Source organism: Paramisgurnus dabryanus, chromosome 12 (assembly GCF_030506205.2).
Source record: "Paramisgurnus dabryanus chromosome 12, PD_genome_1.1, whole genome shotgun sequence".
NCBI lineage: Eukaryota > Metazoa > Chordata > Actinopteri > Cypriniformes > Cobitidae > Paramisgurnus > Paramisgurnus dabryanus.
The window spans coordinates 13,265,368-13,285,205 of record NC_133348.1 but is presented as its reverse complement, the minus strand read 5'-3'; the positions used below and the strand labels follow the sequence as shown (position 1 = coordinate 13,285,205).

Sequence of the window (19,838 nt, the reverse complement as noted above, 5' to 3'; positions counted from 1 at the left end):
TGTTGTAAACATTAGCCTTCATCATAATTTCCCTGACCAAAACCATACGTGAATCATTAGCTATAATAAACGTCAAGCACAAGTACATAATGAATTCATGTTTGGCACCCATCAACAGGAGGAGACCCGTTTGATGTATGATGCTCTCGTGCAGCATCTCCTGCTCTGGCGCGTGCAATATCCGGAGCACTGCCAGCTGTGTATTGAACCACGGGGGGTTGTACATGCACTCTGTACGAATGACAACTGCGCATCCATTTATCGCATCCGAAACAATAAGACTCGTTTTCTGGCACCTGCAATATAATGACAGATTTTCTTAATTAGCCTAGAAGGTTTGACCACATGCGCTATCGTGGATTTTTAGGCAGGCGCACGAGAGATGGACTAATATGGACTGGTCACCGTATGAGGAGCAACACAAGGGAGATGTCGAAAGGTACAGTATGAACAATGAAATCTATGTAAACGAGTTTAATATTTATCTTGAGATGCTATTTTTAATATTATTATGTGTTATAATATTATTATGTATAAAATGTAAAAAAATATTTTGTGTTAGCGTGCTGTGAAATCTCAAACAGAAGACATCATTTTTATAAGCTGTAAAGGGTTAATTACCACATTAGTCAACAGACCTATCTGGACCATGTGACAAGCAAATGCCAAAGCGTCTGGTTCTAAAGTTAATTTTCTTTAAAAACCCGAAAAGTACAAACTTACTATGTGTATTTACAATAGGCCAATGTGAATTTAACACCTTTATTAAACGTGCATATGCATTTGATCAGTTTTGGATAGGTTAGATGTCCAAATTACTTACTTACATTATATTAAGTTCCATGGGAATCGAACCCAAAACCTTTGTACTGCTAGCAATGCTCTAAGAATTGGGGTACCATAATTAATTTCTAAAAACTGTTTTTATAACAATTCTTTTAAATCTGCTTTTGCAAATGGACACATCAAGGAAACAATAAGTTTAGCCTGGGTTTATCAGAGTGTAGGAACTCTAGCTTGTTATGCACATGTCAACGCAGTTTGTGCAGGTTTCAGTACTCTGGCTATTTTGGATATACAATATTCACATAAAGGACAAATTGTCTTACACTCTCAGATATAAGGTACAAAGCTGTACCCTTTCAAAAAGGACCTAAAGAGTGCATATTAGTTCCTCAGCTGTACCTAAATGATACATATTTGGACCTTTTTAAAGGGTACCATCCCAGTAACAGCTTTTTTGACAGTACAGGTACCTGTGGTACTAATATTGTTCGAGTGATGAGAGGAAATGATGTGTGTGTGCAAGGATGTAACCAAATAAGGGTTTGTGGGTTAAATAAGGATTTATTATAGAAAGAAAAACAATTTTTATTAACTAGTTTTATTGTATGTAGTGGTTCAGGCCTTGCATGTGTGTTTTACTGCGACATTGTTTGTGTACACCCTCTGTGAGTTTATTTAAAGTAGATTGTTTGGACTAAACAGAATAGTAAACCACAGATATTATACAATACTACTTGTTTATAGTAAATGTTAGTGTTTCTTAGGGCTGGGTATCGATTCAGATTTTGCAGATCGATTCGATTTCGATTCACAAGCTACCAAATCGATTCGATTCTCGATCCAATTTTCGATTCTGGTTCTCGGAACGGTTTTTATACTCTATTCAACTCAATGAATATAGATTTAATACAAATACTATATTAATAAAAAGAACAGTGAACAGCAGGTTACAAGTGGGTAATAAATAAAATCGACGAAGCACCTGAAACCGCCATTTTAAGCACTGAATGAATGAATGACAGGCTTGCCTCTTGCTCCTTGGTAACATGCGCTACACACAAAAGAGGGTGACATCTAGTGAAGAAGACTAGTAATTCGATTAATGTTAATCTTTCGTTCAATGTTTGCAGAAATAAAAATCGATTCTGCTCTTTGAGAATCGATTCTGAATCGACCACGTTTAAAAAAACGATTAATCGAAAAATCGCCCAGCCCTAGTGTTTCTTGTATCGATATAGTCATTTAATGGTAGAGCATGTGTAAGAGCAGCTTTAACATCTCTCAATGTTGTTCAATAGTATTTTAAAATATAATTTCTCAGAGTCATCTACTTCTTTGTAAGAGAAGATATGTAATACTTGAGTATGAAAGTTAAAAATATCTTTCTTTAGTTGCACCTGCTTACAAATGACTTTCTGATTATAGTGGTTGACATAATATTGTGTTTGCTTCTAAATCACTGCAAGGAATTATAAGTTACACAATTTCATTAACAGATTGTAAAAATGTTACAGAGTTAGTTACGGAGCCCATCACCTCTCTCCCTCCCTCTCTCTTTCTCTGTCTATCACACACACACACACACACACACACACACACACACACACACACACACACACACACACACACACACATACAGTATATATATAGAATGAAGGACATGACCTGTTTCTAATCAGCCTGTCTGTTAACATTGAGGGGATTGCCTGGACTTTATTCCACTCAGATGGAAACCCATAGGTTCCCTGTCACTGTTACAAATTCCCTGTATACAAGACATAGAAGCGTGAACCATTCAACTGATGAAATTATTAAATACTAATAGTCATGGCGTGTCTTCTCGCAAACCATGTAATAGTCAGTAAATGCAACCATAACATGTGAGGTCATAGCCCTTCGAAAGCAGATATGATTATATGTTTCCAAATTCCACTCGCCTTATGCTTAACAAAACATTATGCAAATAAAAAGCTTAATAGTTTTATGTGGTCTATAAATAAAGAGGTCTTGTGATGTCATAGCTATGTTACAAAGTTTCACCTGTTTTCCGAAAGGGAAATGCTCACTATGAAAGAGCCCGCTTTTGATACGAAACAAACTGTGGTTTAGTTCTAGAGGCTCGTGTGACTTGTGGTTCTCCATCAGTCGTACACCCGGGCAGCTGTTCAAATACAGGAGTTTTAGATTGAAGGGTGGGAACATAGTATAGTCTCAGTGGTAATTACAGGGTCACAGCAGCTCCTGGGTTAGACACACTACTTCTTGCTCGGTTATTGAAAATATAGTTAGCTTTAGTGTGCCTGTGAGTGTTTCTGTAGGCTTTAGTATTTCAGAGTTATATTTATACCGGTACGTTGAATCTCAAAGCATCTTTAATCATTCTGTCAAGCCGAGGAGAGTTTAAACAAGCGTGCTGACTTTTCCTAAAAGGGAACGTGTGATATTTCTCAGGCCTGCTAGAAGAATAACAGCAGGTTTAATAGGGAATAAAATGTAGCTGATTGTGAACAGATGATGATGATGAAAAGTGCAAGGATTTTCCATGTAAATGATTGAACAGATTTTGTGAAATTATGTAACTTGCTGGCTGAATGGCGTCAATCATTTTACTATTGAAACCCACCTCAAGGAAAAAGTAGTTCATAACTGCTTAACTGCCAGAACTGGTGAGCTTTGTTTAACAGCTTCGTTTTAACAGAAGTCAAGCATAAAATGTCTTCCTATATCGGTCACTTTCCTAGTGAGAATTTGTGTATTGTGATATTCACACAAAAATTTCCAGACTAAACTGAACTCATCAGCCGCTCCCCACCTGACTGGAAAACACGTCATCCATTCCAGCCTCCCTAAATTCACACTTAGGAATTCCTGTAATCATGGAGCAAGACAGGAGCACACAGTTATGTCTATGCTTTGTGTTTTCTCTCAGTCTTTCACAGCTGATCTTTGTTTTTCAAAATCAGTCTGTCTGTGATCTTAAACTTGCACTGTAAGATTCCTTATCCTCACTTGAAAGACATATTTTATCCGCAGACCTGTTTGAACCTGCATCCCTCGCTCAGAGACTCCACCCCTTCAACCAAGCGTTAACAGCCGGGGGCGAATAGCCCATTTGCAACTTAAAGGATGCTCCTCGTGCCTAGGCAGGAAGGCCTGTCAGTTGTACCGGTTGGAAACCACACACACACCCTCCTTCCCATACATACCCTCACAGACAGAGAAACCTGTCTTTGAGCATGCACAAACAGATCAGCCTTTCAGGACAAGTCAGTGGTGCTCAATGTGTGTGTGTGTGTAATCTCACCTCTGTGCTGTTTACTGTGCGTCTCGCTGACTCCTGGTCTGGCCTTGCCACGTCAAATGACCATTTCTTGCCTACTGTCCAGGGAAAAATAACAGCTCTGCGAATGTTTGTGCTTGTTTGGTTGGACTCCTGACCAGCCTGGTGTATGGAAATGAAGAGTTATTCTCTAAAAGACTGGATTGAGATCAGAGCTGCAGAGAGCCTGGATTTTTGGAGCTGAGCTGTAGAGTTTGTTCCTGTCGGTTTTTATTTTCAACTTTGGTGTGGTTTGGATGGAGTCAAAATGAGTGGATTTCTGTATCGTGGCAGGTAAGGGATTTACCTACTGTATGACTGAGCACCATGTATATGTCGGAAAAACTGTTTTGAGGAATTTGTATGGCAGAATTTGTATGGCAGCATGTTACTCCATGTCTATGGGAACAAGTTTGTTCCAGTAGGAATCCAGGCATAACTTGCAGTTATTTAAAAAATGTGGAGGTGGTACGCCTGGTCCATCTTATTTGTATGAAATAATAATACACAAGTAAACTTTATATACAGTTTTTTTAATGCAACTGCTGTCCATGTGAAACAGTTATCTGTTTATCCAGTAAAGGAATGTGAATACCGTAGACTATGCCCCTTAGTTTATGTTATTCCAATGTTTAAATAGCATTCTGATGTTGGCAACAGTTTGACCATTTGTCAGTTTGGGAAGGGGGGGCTTGGTTTCTCAACTGACTGTGCTTGATTTTCACCCGTGTGATAATGGGTGACCCAGAACAGGTGGTCATGACTCAAGAGTTTACTAGGCGTCTGAATTTGTTGGACTGTTATGTCATGTTTTTATGCCATGGGCATTTTTTCCATCATTAGAGGCAAACAATAGGAAACATTACAAACTGTATTGTCATTGACATGGTGACCCATCCTCCACAACATTTACCCTTACTTATTTAAAGGGACATTCCACTTTTTTTGAAAATATAGTACTTTTCTAGCTCCCCTAGAGTTAAACATTTGATTTTTACCGTTTTGGAATCCATTCAGCTGATCTCTGGGTCTAGCGCTAGCACTTTTAGCATAGCTTAGCATAATCCATTGAATCTGATTAGACTATTAGCATTGCGCTAAAAAATAACCAAAGAGTTTTGATATTTTTCCTATTTAAAACTTGACTCTTCTGTAGTTACATTGTGTACTAAGACCGACAGAAAATTATAAGTTGTGATTTTCTAGGCAGATATGGTTAGGAACTATACTCTCATTCCAGCGTAATAATAAAGGACTTTGCTGCTGTAACATGGCTGCAGGAGGCGCAATGATATTACGCAGCAGTCCCCTTGGTTACTTTCAATAGCAGGGGACTATTTTTGGGCAGTGTGTAATATCACTACGCCTGCTGCAGCCATGTTACATCAGCAATGTCCTTGATTATTACACCAGAGTATAGTCCTAGCCATATCTGCCTAGAAATTCGCAACTTTTAATTTTCCGTCGGTCTTAGTACACGATGTAACTACAGAAGAGTCAAGTTTTAAATAGGAAAAATATCGAAACTCTTTGGTTATTTTTTAGCGCGATGCTAATGGTCTAATCAGATTCAATGGACTATGCTAAGCTATGCTAAAAGTGCTACCACCAGACCAGAGATCAGCTGAATGGATTCTGAATGGACTCTAGGGAGCTGGAAAATTAGCATATTTTCAAAAAAGTGGAATGTCCCGTTAAGCAGACGCTTTTATTCAAAGCGACATACAAATGAGAGAGCATTTAACATTTAGTCTAATTCACACCCTTACATTAGTGAGGGTAAACTGCCGACATTGTGAAGTTGTTGACACCCTCAGCAGTCGGTCATCTGTGCGTAAAAAACATCTGTTCGTGTTGGTTTTGCCTGCTAAACCTTCTGTCAGGCTCAGTAGTTGTCTCTGTGGTGCAATAAAACAATGTGAGCTGGATGTTCTTTGGGTGTTTGTGGATCTTTTAAGTGGTTTAATAGGCATCATGTAAATTAGGCCTATTCTTAAACGTCTGCTTCTTTTGTCTCTGGGATTAAAGTGAAGAAACCTAATGGCCCATCTGTCTCACTACTGTATTATGATAATTAACACTGTGTCTGAGTCTATTTATATGACAAGTGTTAGGAGTTTATATGTGACTGTCATCAGCTATGGACTATGATCCTGTTTACACCTGGTATTGAGGCCACATCCACATAAAGCCAGAGCATTCCCTATCCAATCTTTTTTCCTCATTCTAACAAAAAATTCGTAAACACGGCACCGTCTCAAGAAATATCTGTGTACACATAAAAACCGAATCAATGTAGTATTCATGCCAGACTAGTATGTAATGCTGTAATTCTGCCATGGAGATACACTAAAAATGGAGCATGCGCATAAACCTTGTTGTTGTCCATAATCATTTGTTGCTCACCGTGTAGCAAAGGAGCAGAAAATTTTGCTTTCGTAACACTCATAGGATCACTACCTTTTGCAACATGAACACAAGCATGCAGTCCACCATTGTTGTTGTTGTTGTTGCTGTTACGTGATGTAGCGCAGTGGTTCTCAAACTTTTTTAGCGTGCGGCCCCCCTTGTGCCCTTCGTGACCCCCCAAGGAAAATTTATGACATAAAACATTCTAAAAACATAAAATTAAAACAAAACTTATTACAATTATACAATGTGTTGCTTTTGGTTAGTAGCCTTATTTTTCTAAATTTTAATAATGCAGAATTCATGATAAATTAATGTATTTTATAAAATCTCGTAAAACTGGGGCCCTCTGGCCCCCAGTTTGAGAACCACTGATGTAGCGGTATCTGATTAGGGTCAAGACGTGTGATCATCGTATCACAAAATATATACAGATTGGCCGTACACACAAAACTGCAAGGGTTCTGTTGTGTTCAGATTTATCCACTCTGGGACCCAGTTTAAAAAAGTAGTGGTTTCAGGCTCCCAAAACGCTGGATCCGTCTGGACAAAACACTGATACAATATGATTATTCTGCCAGACAGGCCACCATGTGTCTTTGGACATGCTCAGTTCAGCGTTTTCTATTTAAAAATCCATTTTAAGGCATGTGAGCATGAGAAAGCAACATCTTACCGTATTACTCTATTAGAGCAACACACAGCTGATTCTTAGCTGTATCATGACATCAGTGTATGATGTGATTACTGTGGTATTCTACTATATACAATGATAGACAGACAGACAGACAATTGAGTGCATGGGTAAGATGAGTGCTCTTCTGTCTCAGATGTCCTTGTGTCAATTTGTGCTGATGATTTGCAATTTGAGCTGCATTTTAGAGCATGAGGGCATCAATCAATACAAATGTACTTTGGAGGTTAAATATTAATGTGTGGAGGAACTATGCTAAGTCCCTGAGATCTTTGCTATCTAGTATCAATAATGGGACAGAGTTAGGACAAAGCTGCTTAATTTAATTCACTACATTTATAATTATGGTACATCATTTGTTTATGTTATTATGCTATAGAAATTACATAACCAATCACAAATTATTGTTTGTTTCAGACACTATAATGGACATAAAGCGGCCCGGCCTAAGAGCATGATCGACATGAGTGGTAAGTGTATTGTTCGAGTTCTGTTTTACTTACAGATCAGAAACGAACTGTTTCATCATTTGAAACAGAGAGTGCTCCTGATATTCAATTCTGATAGAATGGGGGGCATTTGAAGAAAAATTCCAGTTTTATGACCACAAATTTTATATTTATGTGCCATGATGATGCTAAGTAAGACAGCCTATAGTTATGCTAATGAACTGTTTTACTAATCAAGAAAATTATCAGAATTACAGTAAGTTTTAAAGGACAACGCCACTGTTTTTTTATATTTTACTATGTCCTTACCTCAACTTAGACGAATGAATACATGCATATCTTTTTTCAATGCGTGCAGTTCATCTTTGTACAGCGCGTTATGAATGTGTTAGCATTTAGCCTAGCCCCATTTATTCCTTAGGATCCAAACAGAGATTAATTTAGAAGCCACCAAACACTTCCATGTTTTCCCTATTTAAAGACTGTTACATGAGTAGTTACACGAGTAAGTATGGTGACACAAAATAAAACGTGGCGATTTTTTTAAGAGGATAAAAACTGAGAACTATATTGTATGGCGGAAGAGCACTTAGTTTACAGCACTTTGACCTTGGCACGCAGTAAAATCATCACTTCTGACTTCGGAAGTTTGAGCGAGAGGGGGGAATTCACAGCAGTGATGATGTTACTGTGCGCCGAGGTCGAAGTGCTGCAAACCAAAGCGCTGTATTTTGTGTCACCATAGTAACTCAGTCTTTAAATAGAAAAAACATGGAAGTGTTTGGTGGCTTCTAAATTCATCCCTGTTTGGATCCTAAGGAATGAATGGGGCTAGGCTAAACGCAAAAACAATCACAACGCACTGTAAAAAGTGCACGCATTGAAAAGATAGGTATGTATTAATTGTCTAAGTTGAGGGAAGAACATAAGACAATATTAAAAAATGGTGGTGTTTTCCATGAATGTAATTATTTATTGAACATTGTCGTCTTTTATTATGTTGCTGTAGCTCAATTGGTAGATCATTAGCAGCACAAGGGTTGTGGGTAAGGGTTCAACACACACACAAACAAACACAAAGTGATAAAAAATGTATATCACATAGATACACTATAAAGGCTGTATATAGTCTGTTTTATATGTGTACATGAACGTAAAAAAATGACCTTAGGTCATTTATTCTTTTTTATACTTATACAGTACTTTGACCTTAAGTCGCTTTGAATAAAAGTGTTCTGCAATGCATACCTTTAAATGTAACACCACCTTACCATATTAAAATTACTATAACTGGCTTTCAGCTTTAAAACTTTAGGGTTGTGTTTTGGCCCAACCCATTCCAAAACCAGTTTTTTAAGAATAAACCCCATATATGTTGAAAAGCAGTTTGTTCATGTCCATCTGTAAAGTGTGATTGGTGAATTTGTGCATTGTTGTATCACATTAAACTCGGCTGGTTTGTTCTGCTTCACGTTTCTGGAGACCAGTCGGGTACAGGCTTTTTCAAAGCTGTTCCTCCCTCGTCCACACACACACACACACAAAAAAGGTTTATTTCAGGACATACTTATATGTTTCTATTAAAAACATAAAGCTAATGGCCAAATTATATAGGTGAAAGTTAAAAACAAAATCTGACCGTCAGCATGTTTGGCATGGCATTGCTTTGGCATGGTTAACGTCTCTGTTTAGCATGCAGCCTTCTCTAATGCACCTCTAGGCTCACTTCCAGTACACATTACTGGCAAGTATTAAATAAAAGTCCTTTAATAAGCTTTAATGAGGCCATGCCATGGTTTTAAAGATCTGCAAGAAGTTTGGGCCTTGCCAGTGTTTTTGTGATTATGCCCTGTGGGAGCTCCTCTCCTCTCATGCTGAGAAACAAAAAAACGAAACATAATTTTAGCCCTGTTCCTGGAATGTTCCTGGTAATTTTTTCTGTAATGGTTCGGCACAGTTGGGCTTCTTATGCATGTGAATGTTTTATATTGATGGTATGTATGTGTGCACATTAAAGAGTGTGTCTGTAATAATTTGAGTTGTTAGTTTTTATTATTAAACTGTTCAATTGCTTTCACAGAGGTCTAACTTCTCGTTTAGTTAAAATTATTTTGTTATTGTCCGAAGTGCAGTTAACCAATGTGCTTTGAGATGCTGAGCTGTGCTCATGTGGGATTCACATTGAATGGCCTCACTTAGTCAATATTAAAGATATCAAGGTTACATATTCACAGAATGCTCTTTACATTATGTAGGACAAATGACTTTCACAGGCTGTGTCACATATATTTCCCCTGTGAGATTTTAACTATTGGTTGTATTTTTAACAGATTCCTCCAATGATGACACTGAGAAGATCTCTGTACTTCAGACACCTAGTGTAAGAGAGTTTGAGCAGGTAGGTGCTTGTCTCTTTTCTACGAAATGGGCTTTTGCATTCAGCTGCAAGCCTGTGAAAACCATTTGTCAGGTCTTGAAGTGCTTTCACCCTTCTGAGAGTTTAGATCTTTGGCATTTGTGTGCAGAAACAGTGATCCGGTGAACCAGCAGATAGTCCGCTCAAACCACACATCCAAACACTATTGCTTTGTTTTCCAAAAATAGTTTGAGCAATCAGAAATCATTTGAGTGATCAGAAGCTAATTGCTCAGAGTAACAGCTCTGACATGTTAATACGCCGTCATGTTGTCGTATTTCACTACGTGAAAGCATGATTTTGAACGTCATCACTATCGACAAGTTACTTCAGCTTGTTGTCCGTTCCAATCTGACTGTTTCCTTGTTGTTGTTCAGTAAACACAATGGAATCCTTCAAGTTTCCCAACAGCTATATGCATACACACATTGAGTGAAGTCTCATATGGTTTTTTTGTAGGGGCTTTTATGTGATTTCCATAAAACACATACTGGAGTAAAGTAGGATCTGGAATTTCTTCTGTACACACACACTGCTGTGGTCAATCTGTATGTGAATTGCTTTCTGGGAAGTGGGCCAGCCTGTTATGCCTCTGATATAACTTCAGCCCTGCTACCTTCAATTACGACAGGCCCGTATAAAAGACTGCAGTTTTTTTAACCTGATAGTACATTGGGATTGTGGTGTACGGTTAACTTTTAGAGACGTTAAAAAAAAGAAAGATATTATATCAGCATATTACACAGATTAGATACAGACTGCAGATATACTGGGGTCTAAAAGTCTGAGAAATTTTACAATTTTGGAAGTGGAAACCTGGAATAAACAGGGTCATATAAAAATGTAAACTTTTGAATAAGAACTGTTACATACACTGACACAATATTTTGAACTATTTCTAGGTAACCAGTGAAATTTGTTATCACAATAACACCTATGTAATGGGCCGTTAACACGATGGATGATAAAGATAACTGTAATATAAAAATATAGTTTAAAGGGGACAGAGAATGAAAAACCATTTTTACCTCGTCTTTGTTGAATAATTGTAGTCTACCCGCATTCACGAACATACAAAAAGTGCTAGACATGCTAAACATCTCAGTCTCATAGAAATTCCTCTTTTAAAAATGTCAGCCAGAAAACGGCCCAATCTGAAAAACTGATGCTTATGACATCACAGGCATCTCACTGCCCCTCCACTTTACAGAACAAGGATAAATACCCCGTTCAATCATTCTATGTCACCTTTAAAAAGTCGTTCAAAAATAAAGAGAATAGTGGAGTTCACATCACAACTATATCGATAAAAATACAAGGAACTATATCATTGGATCAGAGCGATTTTAAACTACAAACAATAAAACATTAACTACACCGATAGATAAAATGAGAGGTGATATAAACTAGATTCACTGTTTAGAGATAGATAAAATACAACGTGCTGAAGATATTTGTTGGTTATAGCCATGTAAAGGCAACAAAAACAGTTTATTATTTACATTATCAATTATATTTAATCATTTGCAAAAGTTTTTTATGAAAGGAAATTTAACAATGTAAGTTAATGCCATTTTAATGTAAATAATTTGCTTGAATACTTTGGCAAACAAGCAAATTAATGTTAATAACATTAAATTATAACATTATTGTTATTGTGGAACCTATATAGGGTGACTTGTTGCCTCATGAGGCAATGACTAGTAAAAAAAAATTAATTAATTTTTTTTTTACTCGACCAATCATAGAATTGTGGGATGATGAAGGTATCTCAGTCAGGAGACAGAAAGTAAACCAAACATTGGATTCGGACGCGTCTTCATGCCTTCAAATGCCTACGAAGGCAGCATTTTAGAGATTTTGGATGCAGCCATAGTTTTCTTTGTAGTTAACGTATTGTGAATGGCCCTTAAGAAAGGTAACATTTCCTTGTTTCCATTTTTTACTTTTGAAAATTTGGAACATTGGAAATTGGGATTTTTGGAACATTCGAGATGGGGCATTTGGGGTTTTGAAACACTTGGAATCTGAACAACCCCCTTTATCTGGACCAAATTTGGAATTTTGGAACATTTTGGAACAAGCAGTGTCAGGTTTTGTACAAGCAGATAGAGTCTAGCAGCTTCAGAGACAAATCAATAATACTGTTTCATTTAAACTTTTTATTAAAAAGTAGTAACAATACAGGTTAAGTTATGCTAATAATATCATGTCTAAAACCATAATGCTACTGTAAATAGAAACATTTTCATTGTGGTCTTAGACTTTTGGAACCTATAGACCTTTTGCGTGTTTGCAAACAGAGATGACGTTTTTTGTGGGCGGAGCCCAATTGGTGGCAGAAAGTGAATGCTTCTCAATAGCTGTGTAAAGTGTTTTAGCATTAAACTGTGATTTTTAAGGATCCGGTGTTCTGTAGAAGTCTGTTTCCCCTATATTTCTCTTAAGTGTAATGTTTCTTATAATGTTTTCACCAAGTTACGTTTATTTTTTAAATAAATTAAAAGTTTTAATGGCTTGGCTACTGATATGCTTGCATGTATGTAATGTATATGTATTGTTCTTTATTGGTAAATCAATTATTTTTACAGTATGAATCTCTGAAGTACTTATAAGAGCAATACTATCATGTATTCTGTATAATATCATTTATTAAACATTTAATCATTTCCTGTTTTCACTTTCTTCCTTATATTTTTATCCTACGTGTTTGATCTAAAACTATTATGTTTACATACAAATTAATTTGTATAGGCCTGTTTATATATTATTAACACTTTACATCGTGTGTGTGTGTGTGTGTGTGTGTGTGTGTGTGTGTGTGTGTGTGTGTGTGTGTGTGTGTGCGCGTGCTATGTTTATATATTTATTAGTAAACATCATAATTTAGAACAAACAGGAAGAAGACATAGGCTAAGATATATGGTAAAAAGAAGTAATAGAAAATGAAAAAAAAAAACGAAAACTTTAATAAATGGTAATATTATTGATATTATGAACTAATTAAAATCTTTAATCTTTCTAAATAAATTATAAACGTAACGTGATGAAAACGCTATAAGAAACACATAGAGGGATCAGACTTCGACAGAACACCGGATATCTTCTCTAATTATTTTCTATTCAAATAATTAAAAGATTTTCAGATGATTTCATCACTCCAGTCTGTCCGGTTGAGGGCTTTTATTGCAACCATAAACACCTACGTTTATCTTCAAATGGTGTCTTCGACGACGATTACGATATACTATAAAAATGAAGGTCATCTATTTTGGCATTCCTATTCTGACACTCAACAGCACAACAAAACATTTTCTAGTGAGTTATATTGTTCGTTTCACTCGTGTCTCATTCATTTCCACTGTTTTTCTGCCACCACATGCGCGCGTGACGTAACTGTGACGTCGACTCGCAAAAGGTCTATACTGTTCTTCTGTTGGTAATGGTTTTGTTATATGACCCACTAATTTCTGATAAAAATTTCTCAGACATAACTGCAGTGTAATTTCCATTCAATCTACATATTCAAAGCTCCCTGAACAGGAATCCCATTTCATGCTCCTCGGTTGTAGCCAAACCATTATATACTTTTCGCTTAACTAAGGTGCATTTTCGCTGATGTGACCTGCTAATGTGGTGCACATGTGCTTTATGTTCTGAGTGTGAGATATCAAGTGAGTAGTAGTGATTCTTTCTCTATGAATATAACGTTTATGTTATTAAACCCATTCATCCTCTAGCTTGTGTTCCACAGATCTGTCGGATCTTTCCACACTAGCTCAGTGAAATATGAATCAGCCAAATATCATTTGTACATGTCAAACATCTCGGTGGGGTGTGATTGGAAGGTGGATGAGTTAAAAGAAAAAAATTAAATGCTTTTTTGTGCATTTAAGAAAGCATATGGTTGCTTGAAGTGATTCAAACTGACCACGGAGGGATTGCATTGATATAAAAAGAAGGTTTGTGGTTAATTCGTGTTATTAAAAGATCAGGATAAATTACAGTTGTTAATCTGTTTCTTTGCCCTTTTTCTGAAGTCTTGGCAAAAAATATTAGAGATTTTGATAGGTGCTGTCAAGACCAGATCACTGATACTTATGGCCTGGCCTTCTGTGCACCTTTCAGCATTAGTAGCTAAATTCAGTAAGCAACAATAAAAGAGCTTTTAAGTTTCTGGCCTAGGTCATTTTCACTGTTGTTTTTCATTTCGTTTGTCATTAGAATAGAAAATAGGTCAGATATTTTTGAATAGCAACATGTGCCTTTAAGCACTGTGCTTTTTCTTGTCTCATATATGTCAGAAATATACTGACGGTCACATTACTAATTCTTACTGAGACATTCTGTACTTTTGTCTAAGTGCACTTTTGGCATTTTAAAAAGTTGACTCAGGTGCCTGGATCGCTGTAATGGATTAGTGCAGTCCTAGCAAAATGCCAGATTGTGCACTCTCAGAAAAAAAGTACCAAAGTTGTCACTGGGACGGTACCTTTTAAAAAGTTCCTACAGATATGTACCTTTTAAGATACTAATATTCACTTTAGGTACAAAAGTGTACTTTTTGAAAAGGTAGTGCCTTGGTGCTAATTATTTTACCTTCTGGAATAGAATAGAGCAGTCTGAACTGTAGATTAAGATAGGAAAATGTAGCTCTTTTCTGAGACAGTTGCTGTTGTGAATCTTCAGCTTATCATTGTACTTTTTATCTTTCCATGCTAATTGTACACAATTATGACTTATTAAAGTGTGTTATTTTGCACCATTTTTGTATTGGATAACTTTAAAGGGCACCTGTTTCATTGCTAAAAAACAAAATTATTTGTGTATTTAGTGGTATAATACAATGTGTTCGCTTTATGGTAAAAAACCAAAGATGGACACTACTTGAGTATATTAGATACATTTTCCAAGCATCTGTGCTTTATCAGAGTGTTTGTCTTGGGAAAACATTTACTTTACTTTACTAAAAAAATCGCTACATTCTAAAGCATAGAATCATACTGTGTATTCCTTTTATATTGCATATTAAAATTGATTTAATACCTCGTTACATTAAAATTGTGTGCTTTTACTTTTTTTAGTAATAGTATGAAAGTACATCTTACTTAAGTAAAAGTAAAAAAGTACTAGATGTTTAATGTACTTAAATATTAAATATAAACCAAAAACTTGAAATTATGAAATGTAGTGGAGTAAACATTATGATAATATGCTTTGGAATGTGTTTTCCAAAGAAAAACACTGATAAAATACAAATACTTGAACATTTACTTTTATGTAGAAAGTAAAATACTTAAAGGTGCAGTGTGATAAATTCAATCTAGTGGTGAGGTTGCAAATTGCAACAAACATTTCAGTCCACCATTCAACGAAACGCATAGAGAAGCTACGGTAGCCGCCACCGGACAACAATGTCATCGTTGGAGACAACTTAGTAAAAAAACTTGTAGAAACAAAATGGCGACTTCCATGTAAGGGGACCCTCTGTGTATGTAGATAAAAACGTCTCATTCTAAGGTAATAAAAACATAACACTTCATTATGAAAGGTCTTTATACACCACTGATAATATAGTTATATATTTTATATTGCATTTCTGTCAAGAGATCCTTATAAAAGTTACACACTACACCTTTAAGTAGTGTCCACCTCAAAAATACATTATTTTCCACATACCGTACATTTTTGTAGCTCCAGATTTTACTCCTGAAATGCACCGATTTTGTACAAAAGTCATCGATTTAAAAAATTTTTGTGTCCCGGATTGGCCAGCTAATCTGTATGTTGGGATTGGCTAAATACCTCTTACGTCAGCCAGAAATGTGACGCTCCTTACCATGTTTGAAAGATTCGGTCACATTTCAATGCTAACAGGAGTTAACTTACAGGCTAAGTCTGAAGCGGGAGGAATTATTATAATGTCGGTCTTGACTATGTCATAAATCCTAGGAAGTAAACTATTGCCTATTGTCCATGTGTTTGTTGTAGTCCAAGAAAAGAGATTTACATTGGAGACGATAACTTGCATCATAGTTTACTTTGGGGTTTGTACCTTTTGCATATCGTTAACATGTAGGCTACTAATACACGCTTACACATCAAAGGAAATGTAAAATCGTGAATCGGTTCATAGGTGCTCTTTAATTATAGATTTGTATGTAAATACCAATGAACTTTAGTTGAGTTGAGTCTTAAGCCGGATGCACTAAGAGCACGCGCTGGATTGTGTAAACTACTGGCTTATATCTGCTCGGTCAGAAAAGGGTATAACAAAGTACACATGGCCGTCTGGGAAACCCAAGCTATACATATGGAAAGCTATCTTTTGATTTTTTTTCTCACTCTTTTTTTACCTCTCCCTCTCATCTCACTCAAATTCATCTGGATTGTTGGGTTATTATTCTCTGACATAGAGTGATACTTGATACAGTTATTCTAAATTGCTTTCATTTCCAATTTACAGAGAGCCTGGGAGGAAAGGTTGGGATTTTGGGGAATGTAGAGTGCATATAGCTCTGAGTTTAACCATCAGCTCCTTGAACGTCTGGTACTGCCCTCTATTGGATTGTACAACAACGTATATCATCTAGCCCCATCCCCATTTTCTCTTCACGTTCTCAGTGATCAGCAACATCAAGCATACACTGAGAGAGCAGAGGCAGACAGCTTAATTCGAGCCAGATCTTCATAGTAAATCAGTGGTCCGCATCAGAGAGACTAGGCCATCACACTGAGTAAATTATGGAGACAGTCATGGCTAATAATGATAATGTAGTGTTAGATCTAATCTGTACCATGCCTGTCTACAAAAGAGACGTGTTTCTTTATAAGGATGTGTGCTATATGCTACTCATACATTTTCTCACTTCCTCGCAGATCACTTCTGTATATTGTGTACTAGTTTGGTTAGGTATCGTCTAAAGCAGGGGTCTCCAACCTTTTTGTGAGCAAAGGCTACCACAATGGGTAAAACTTTTTGTTTTACTTGTTGATTTTATTTGATTTTACTTGTTGATGTGTTTTATTATTGTTAAAAATGTAACATACATAAAAGAAGCCAAGCTAAAATATGTATAAATAAATATTAAAATTGAGGCTATTAATAGAATGTGCTTTGGCGGGTAACTCGCAGACTGAGTGCGGGCAACCTAGTGCCCGCGGGCACCATGTTGAAGACCCCAGGTCTAAAGTGTAAAAATTTCATTACTCACTACTGATGTAATAGCTTGAAGTAATTGCTAGTCTCTACAATACTACATTTAAATTTTGAGTTAATTAAACTTAAAAAATTGGAGACTCAACTTTGTTTGTTTTGATTAATATTTTTGCAACAACCCATAAAAAAAAAGGAAAGTAACATTAATCTGTGACGTACATCAAATTCAATGTTAAAGAATTATTTAAAAATTAAAATGTTAAATATGTACTAAGAAATATTTAGGATTGTGCACTTTTCTGGGTCACTAGTCAAGTTTAGGACAACATCATGTTAACTCAAAAAGTATAGACCAATTTCGTGTTTGCAAACAGAGATGACGTTTTTTGTGGGCGGAGCCAAACTGGTTGCAGAAAGTGACTGCTCCGCAGTAGGGTTGTGAAGTGTTTTAGCATAACCGTGATTTTTATGGATCCGGTGTTCTGTCGAAGTCTGATTCCCCTATGTTTCCCTTTAGTGCAATGTTTCTTATAGCGTTTTAATCACGTTACGTTTATTTTTAGATAGATAAAAAGTTTAAATGGCTTGGCTACTGATATGCATGTATGTAATGTATATGTATTGTTCTTTTTTGCTAAATCAAATATTTTTACAGTCTGAATCGCTAAAAGTACATGTAAAAGCAATACTATCATGTATTATACATAATAGTGTTTATTAAATATAATTTTTTCTTCCTTAATAAATTATAATTGTAACGTGATAAAAACGCTATAAGAAACACATGGAGGGAACAAACTTCGACAGAACACCGGACATCTTCTCTACTTATTTTCTATTCTAATTATTAAAAGATTTCCAGATGATTTCCTCGCTCCATTCTGTCCGTTTAAGGAATTATTGTAATCATAAACACCTACGTTTATCTTCAAATGATGTCTTCGACGATGGTATTCTATAAAAATGAAAGCCATCTTTTTTGGCATTCTTATTCTGACACTTAACAGCACAACAGGACATTTTCTAGTGAGTTATCTTGCTCTTTTCACTCGTGTCTAATTCATTTCCACTGTTTTTCTGCAACCGCATTGCGCGCGCAGCTTGCAGTGACGTAACTGACGTCTACTCTAAATTGGTCTATAGGTTTTTATTAGGACTGGGTATCGATTCAGATGTTCCGAATCAATTCGATTTCGATTCATAAGCTTATCGGATTGTTTCCATTTCGATTCTCTGTTCGATTCCGATTCTCGGATCGATTTTTATACTTGATTCTCGATTCAACTCAATGAATATAGATTTAATACAAATACTTTATTTATAAAAAAACAGTGAACATAAGTTTACAAGTGGGTAATTAATAAAAAGAAATTAAGAGCCACCAACCTGTATATTACACTTTTTTATGTAAGGTACACTTGGGTACATTAAAACAGAACCCATCTCTAATTTTCAAATGCATACAATTATGTTAAATACAATACAATTTTGATGCAAAATGAAAAAGTATGCAAAAAAAGTCAAAGCAGTCACATTCCTTGATCAAACAGGATCAGGTTATTTCATAAAAAAAAATCGATTCGTGGCCTTTGAGAATCGATTTTTATAAAAAAAAAAGATTAATCGAAAAATCTATTTTTTTTTTGCCCAGCCCTAGTTTTTATGGCTGAAATTGGAACACAAACATATATTACAAGGTCTTGTACAAACTTGTCAAGTCTTTAAAGTAAAAGGGGGAGGTACTAAGTAATTACTATTAAATTACATCTATACTTTTTATGGTTATGCTGATAATTTGTATATTAAAAAACTGAATTTTGATTAAATTAGAGTATGAAATAAAAGCATTTACACTTAATCTCAGACCTTTAGACCCCCCTATACATTTGAAGCAGCCAGAGATCTGGATAATGTTTTAAACAGTCTGCTGTGAAATCAGATCTGCATGGACACTGTTCATAGATGACATATTTCCCAAAGGAAGTCTGCGTGTGCAAATATATACATTTGTGAGTCATTCATAAGTCGTTCCCTATCTGTGTGCATTTCAATATTTATATAGAATTCTTTTAAGCCATATGGGAACAATTACATACAAAATATGCAGGGTGGGGGAAAGCCATATTTTTATGAATTGCTTCAGCACTTAGTGGCGGATCTTATGCCCGCAATTATTGTACAATAAAGCAAAGACATTTACTGAGGTCAAAGAACTAGCAAACCAAACTCTACTCTGTAAATCTTGACAGTCGCTGGCCAAATTGGACAGCAGAGCTGTTTTAAAAATGAAGAAACATTCAAACGTACAGATTTAATGAGACCTCGTATGATAAATGGACTGCGGTCAGATTCCTGAATGACAGAAAGATTGGCTAAGTCTTTTTTCCTCCATTTAAAAGGCTCTTAAATCATGAATCAAACTGTTCTTAATTAAATGTAACCTGTCTTTTGAGCACGCCAGCTCTCATATATCAGTGTACTGAGTCACTCTGTAAATAGAAATGAGTGCTGTAATCCACGACTGTGACACTAGTTTGTGCTCACAACAAAAATAGCACCATCGAAGAGAAGAATTGTATACATTTGTTTTTATTTATGTTTTATTT

At 36.0% G+C, this 19,838-nt stretch overlaps 1 protein-coding gene across 2 annotated transcripts in view; it reads left to right on the top strand.

The window, feature by feature from the left end:
* Positions 1-211: 211 nt before the first annotated feature.
* pde4dip (phosphodiesterase 4D interacting protein) overlaps positions 212-19,838 on the top strand; it is a 74,699-nt gene continuing 55,072 nt past the window's right edge. The window contains exons 1-3 of one of the 2 annotated variants that reach the window (XM_073811393.1): positions 212-439; positions 7,626-7,678; positions 9,988-10,055. In XM_073811393.1, coding sequence (XP_073667494.1) covers positions 393-439; positions 7,626-7,678; positions 9,988-10,055 — 168 coding nt within the window. In that variant the 5' untranslated portion in view covers positions 212-392. Of the gene's footprint in view, positions 440-4,061; positions 4,400-7,625; positions 7,679-9,987; positions 10,056-19,838 lie in introns of those variants that run through there. The other variant, XM_073811394.1, reaches the window with a different exon arrangement.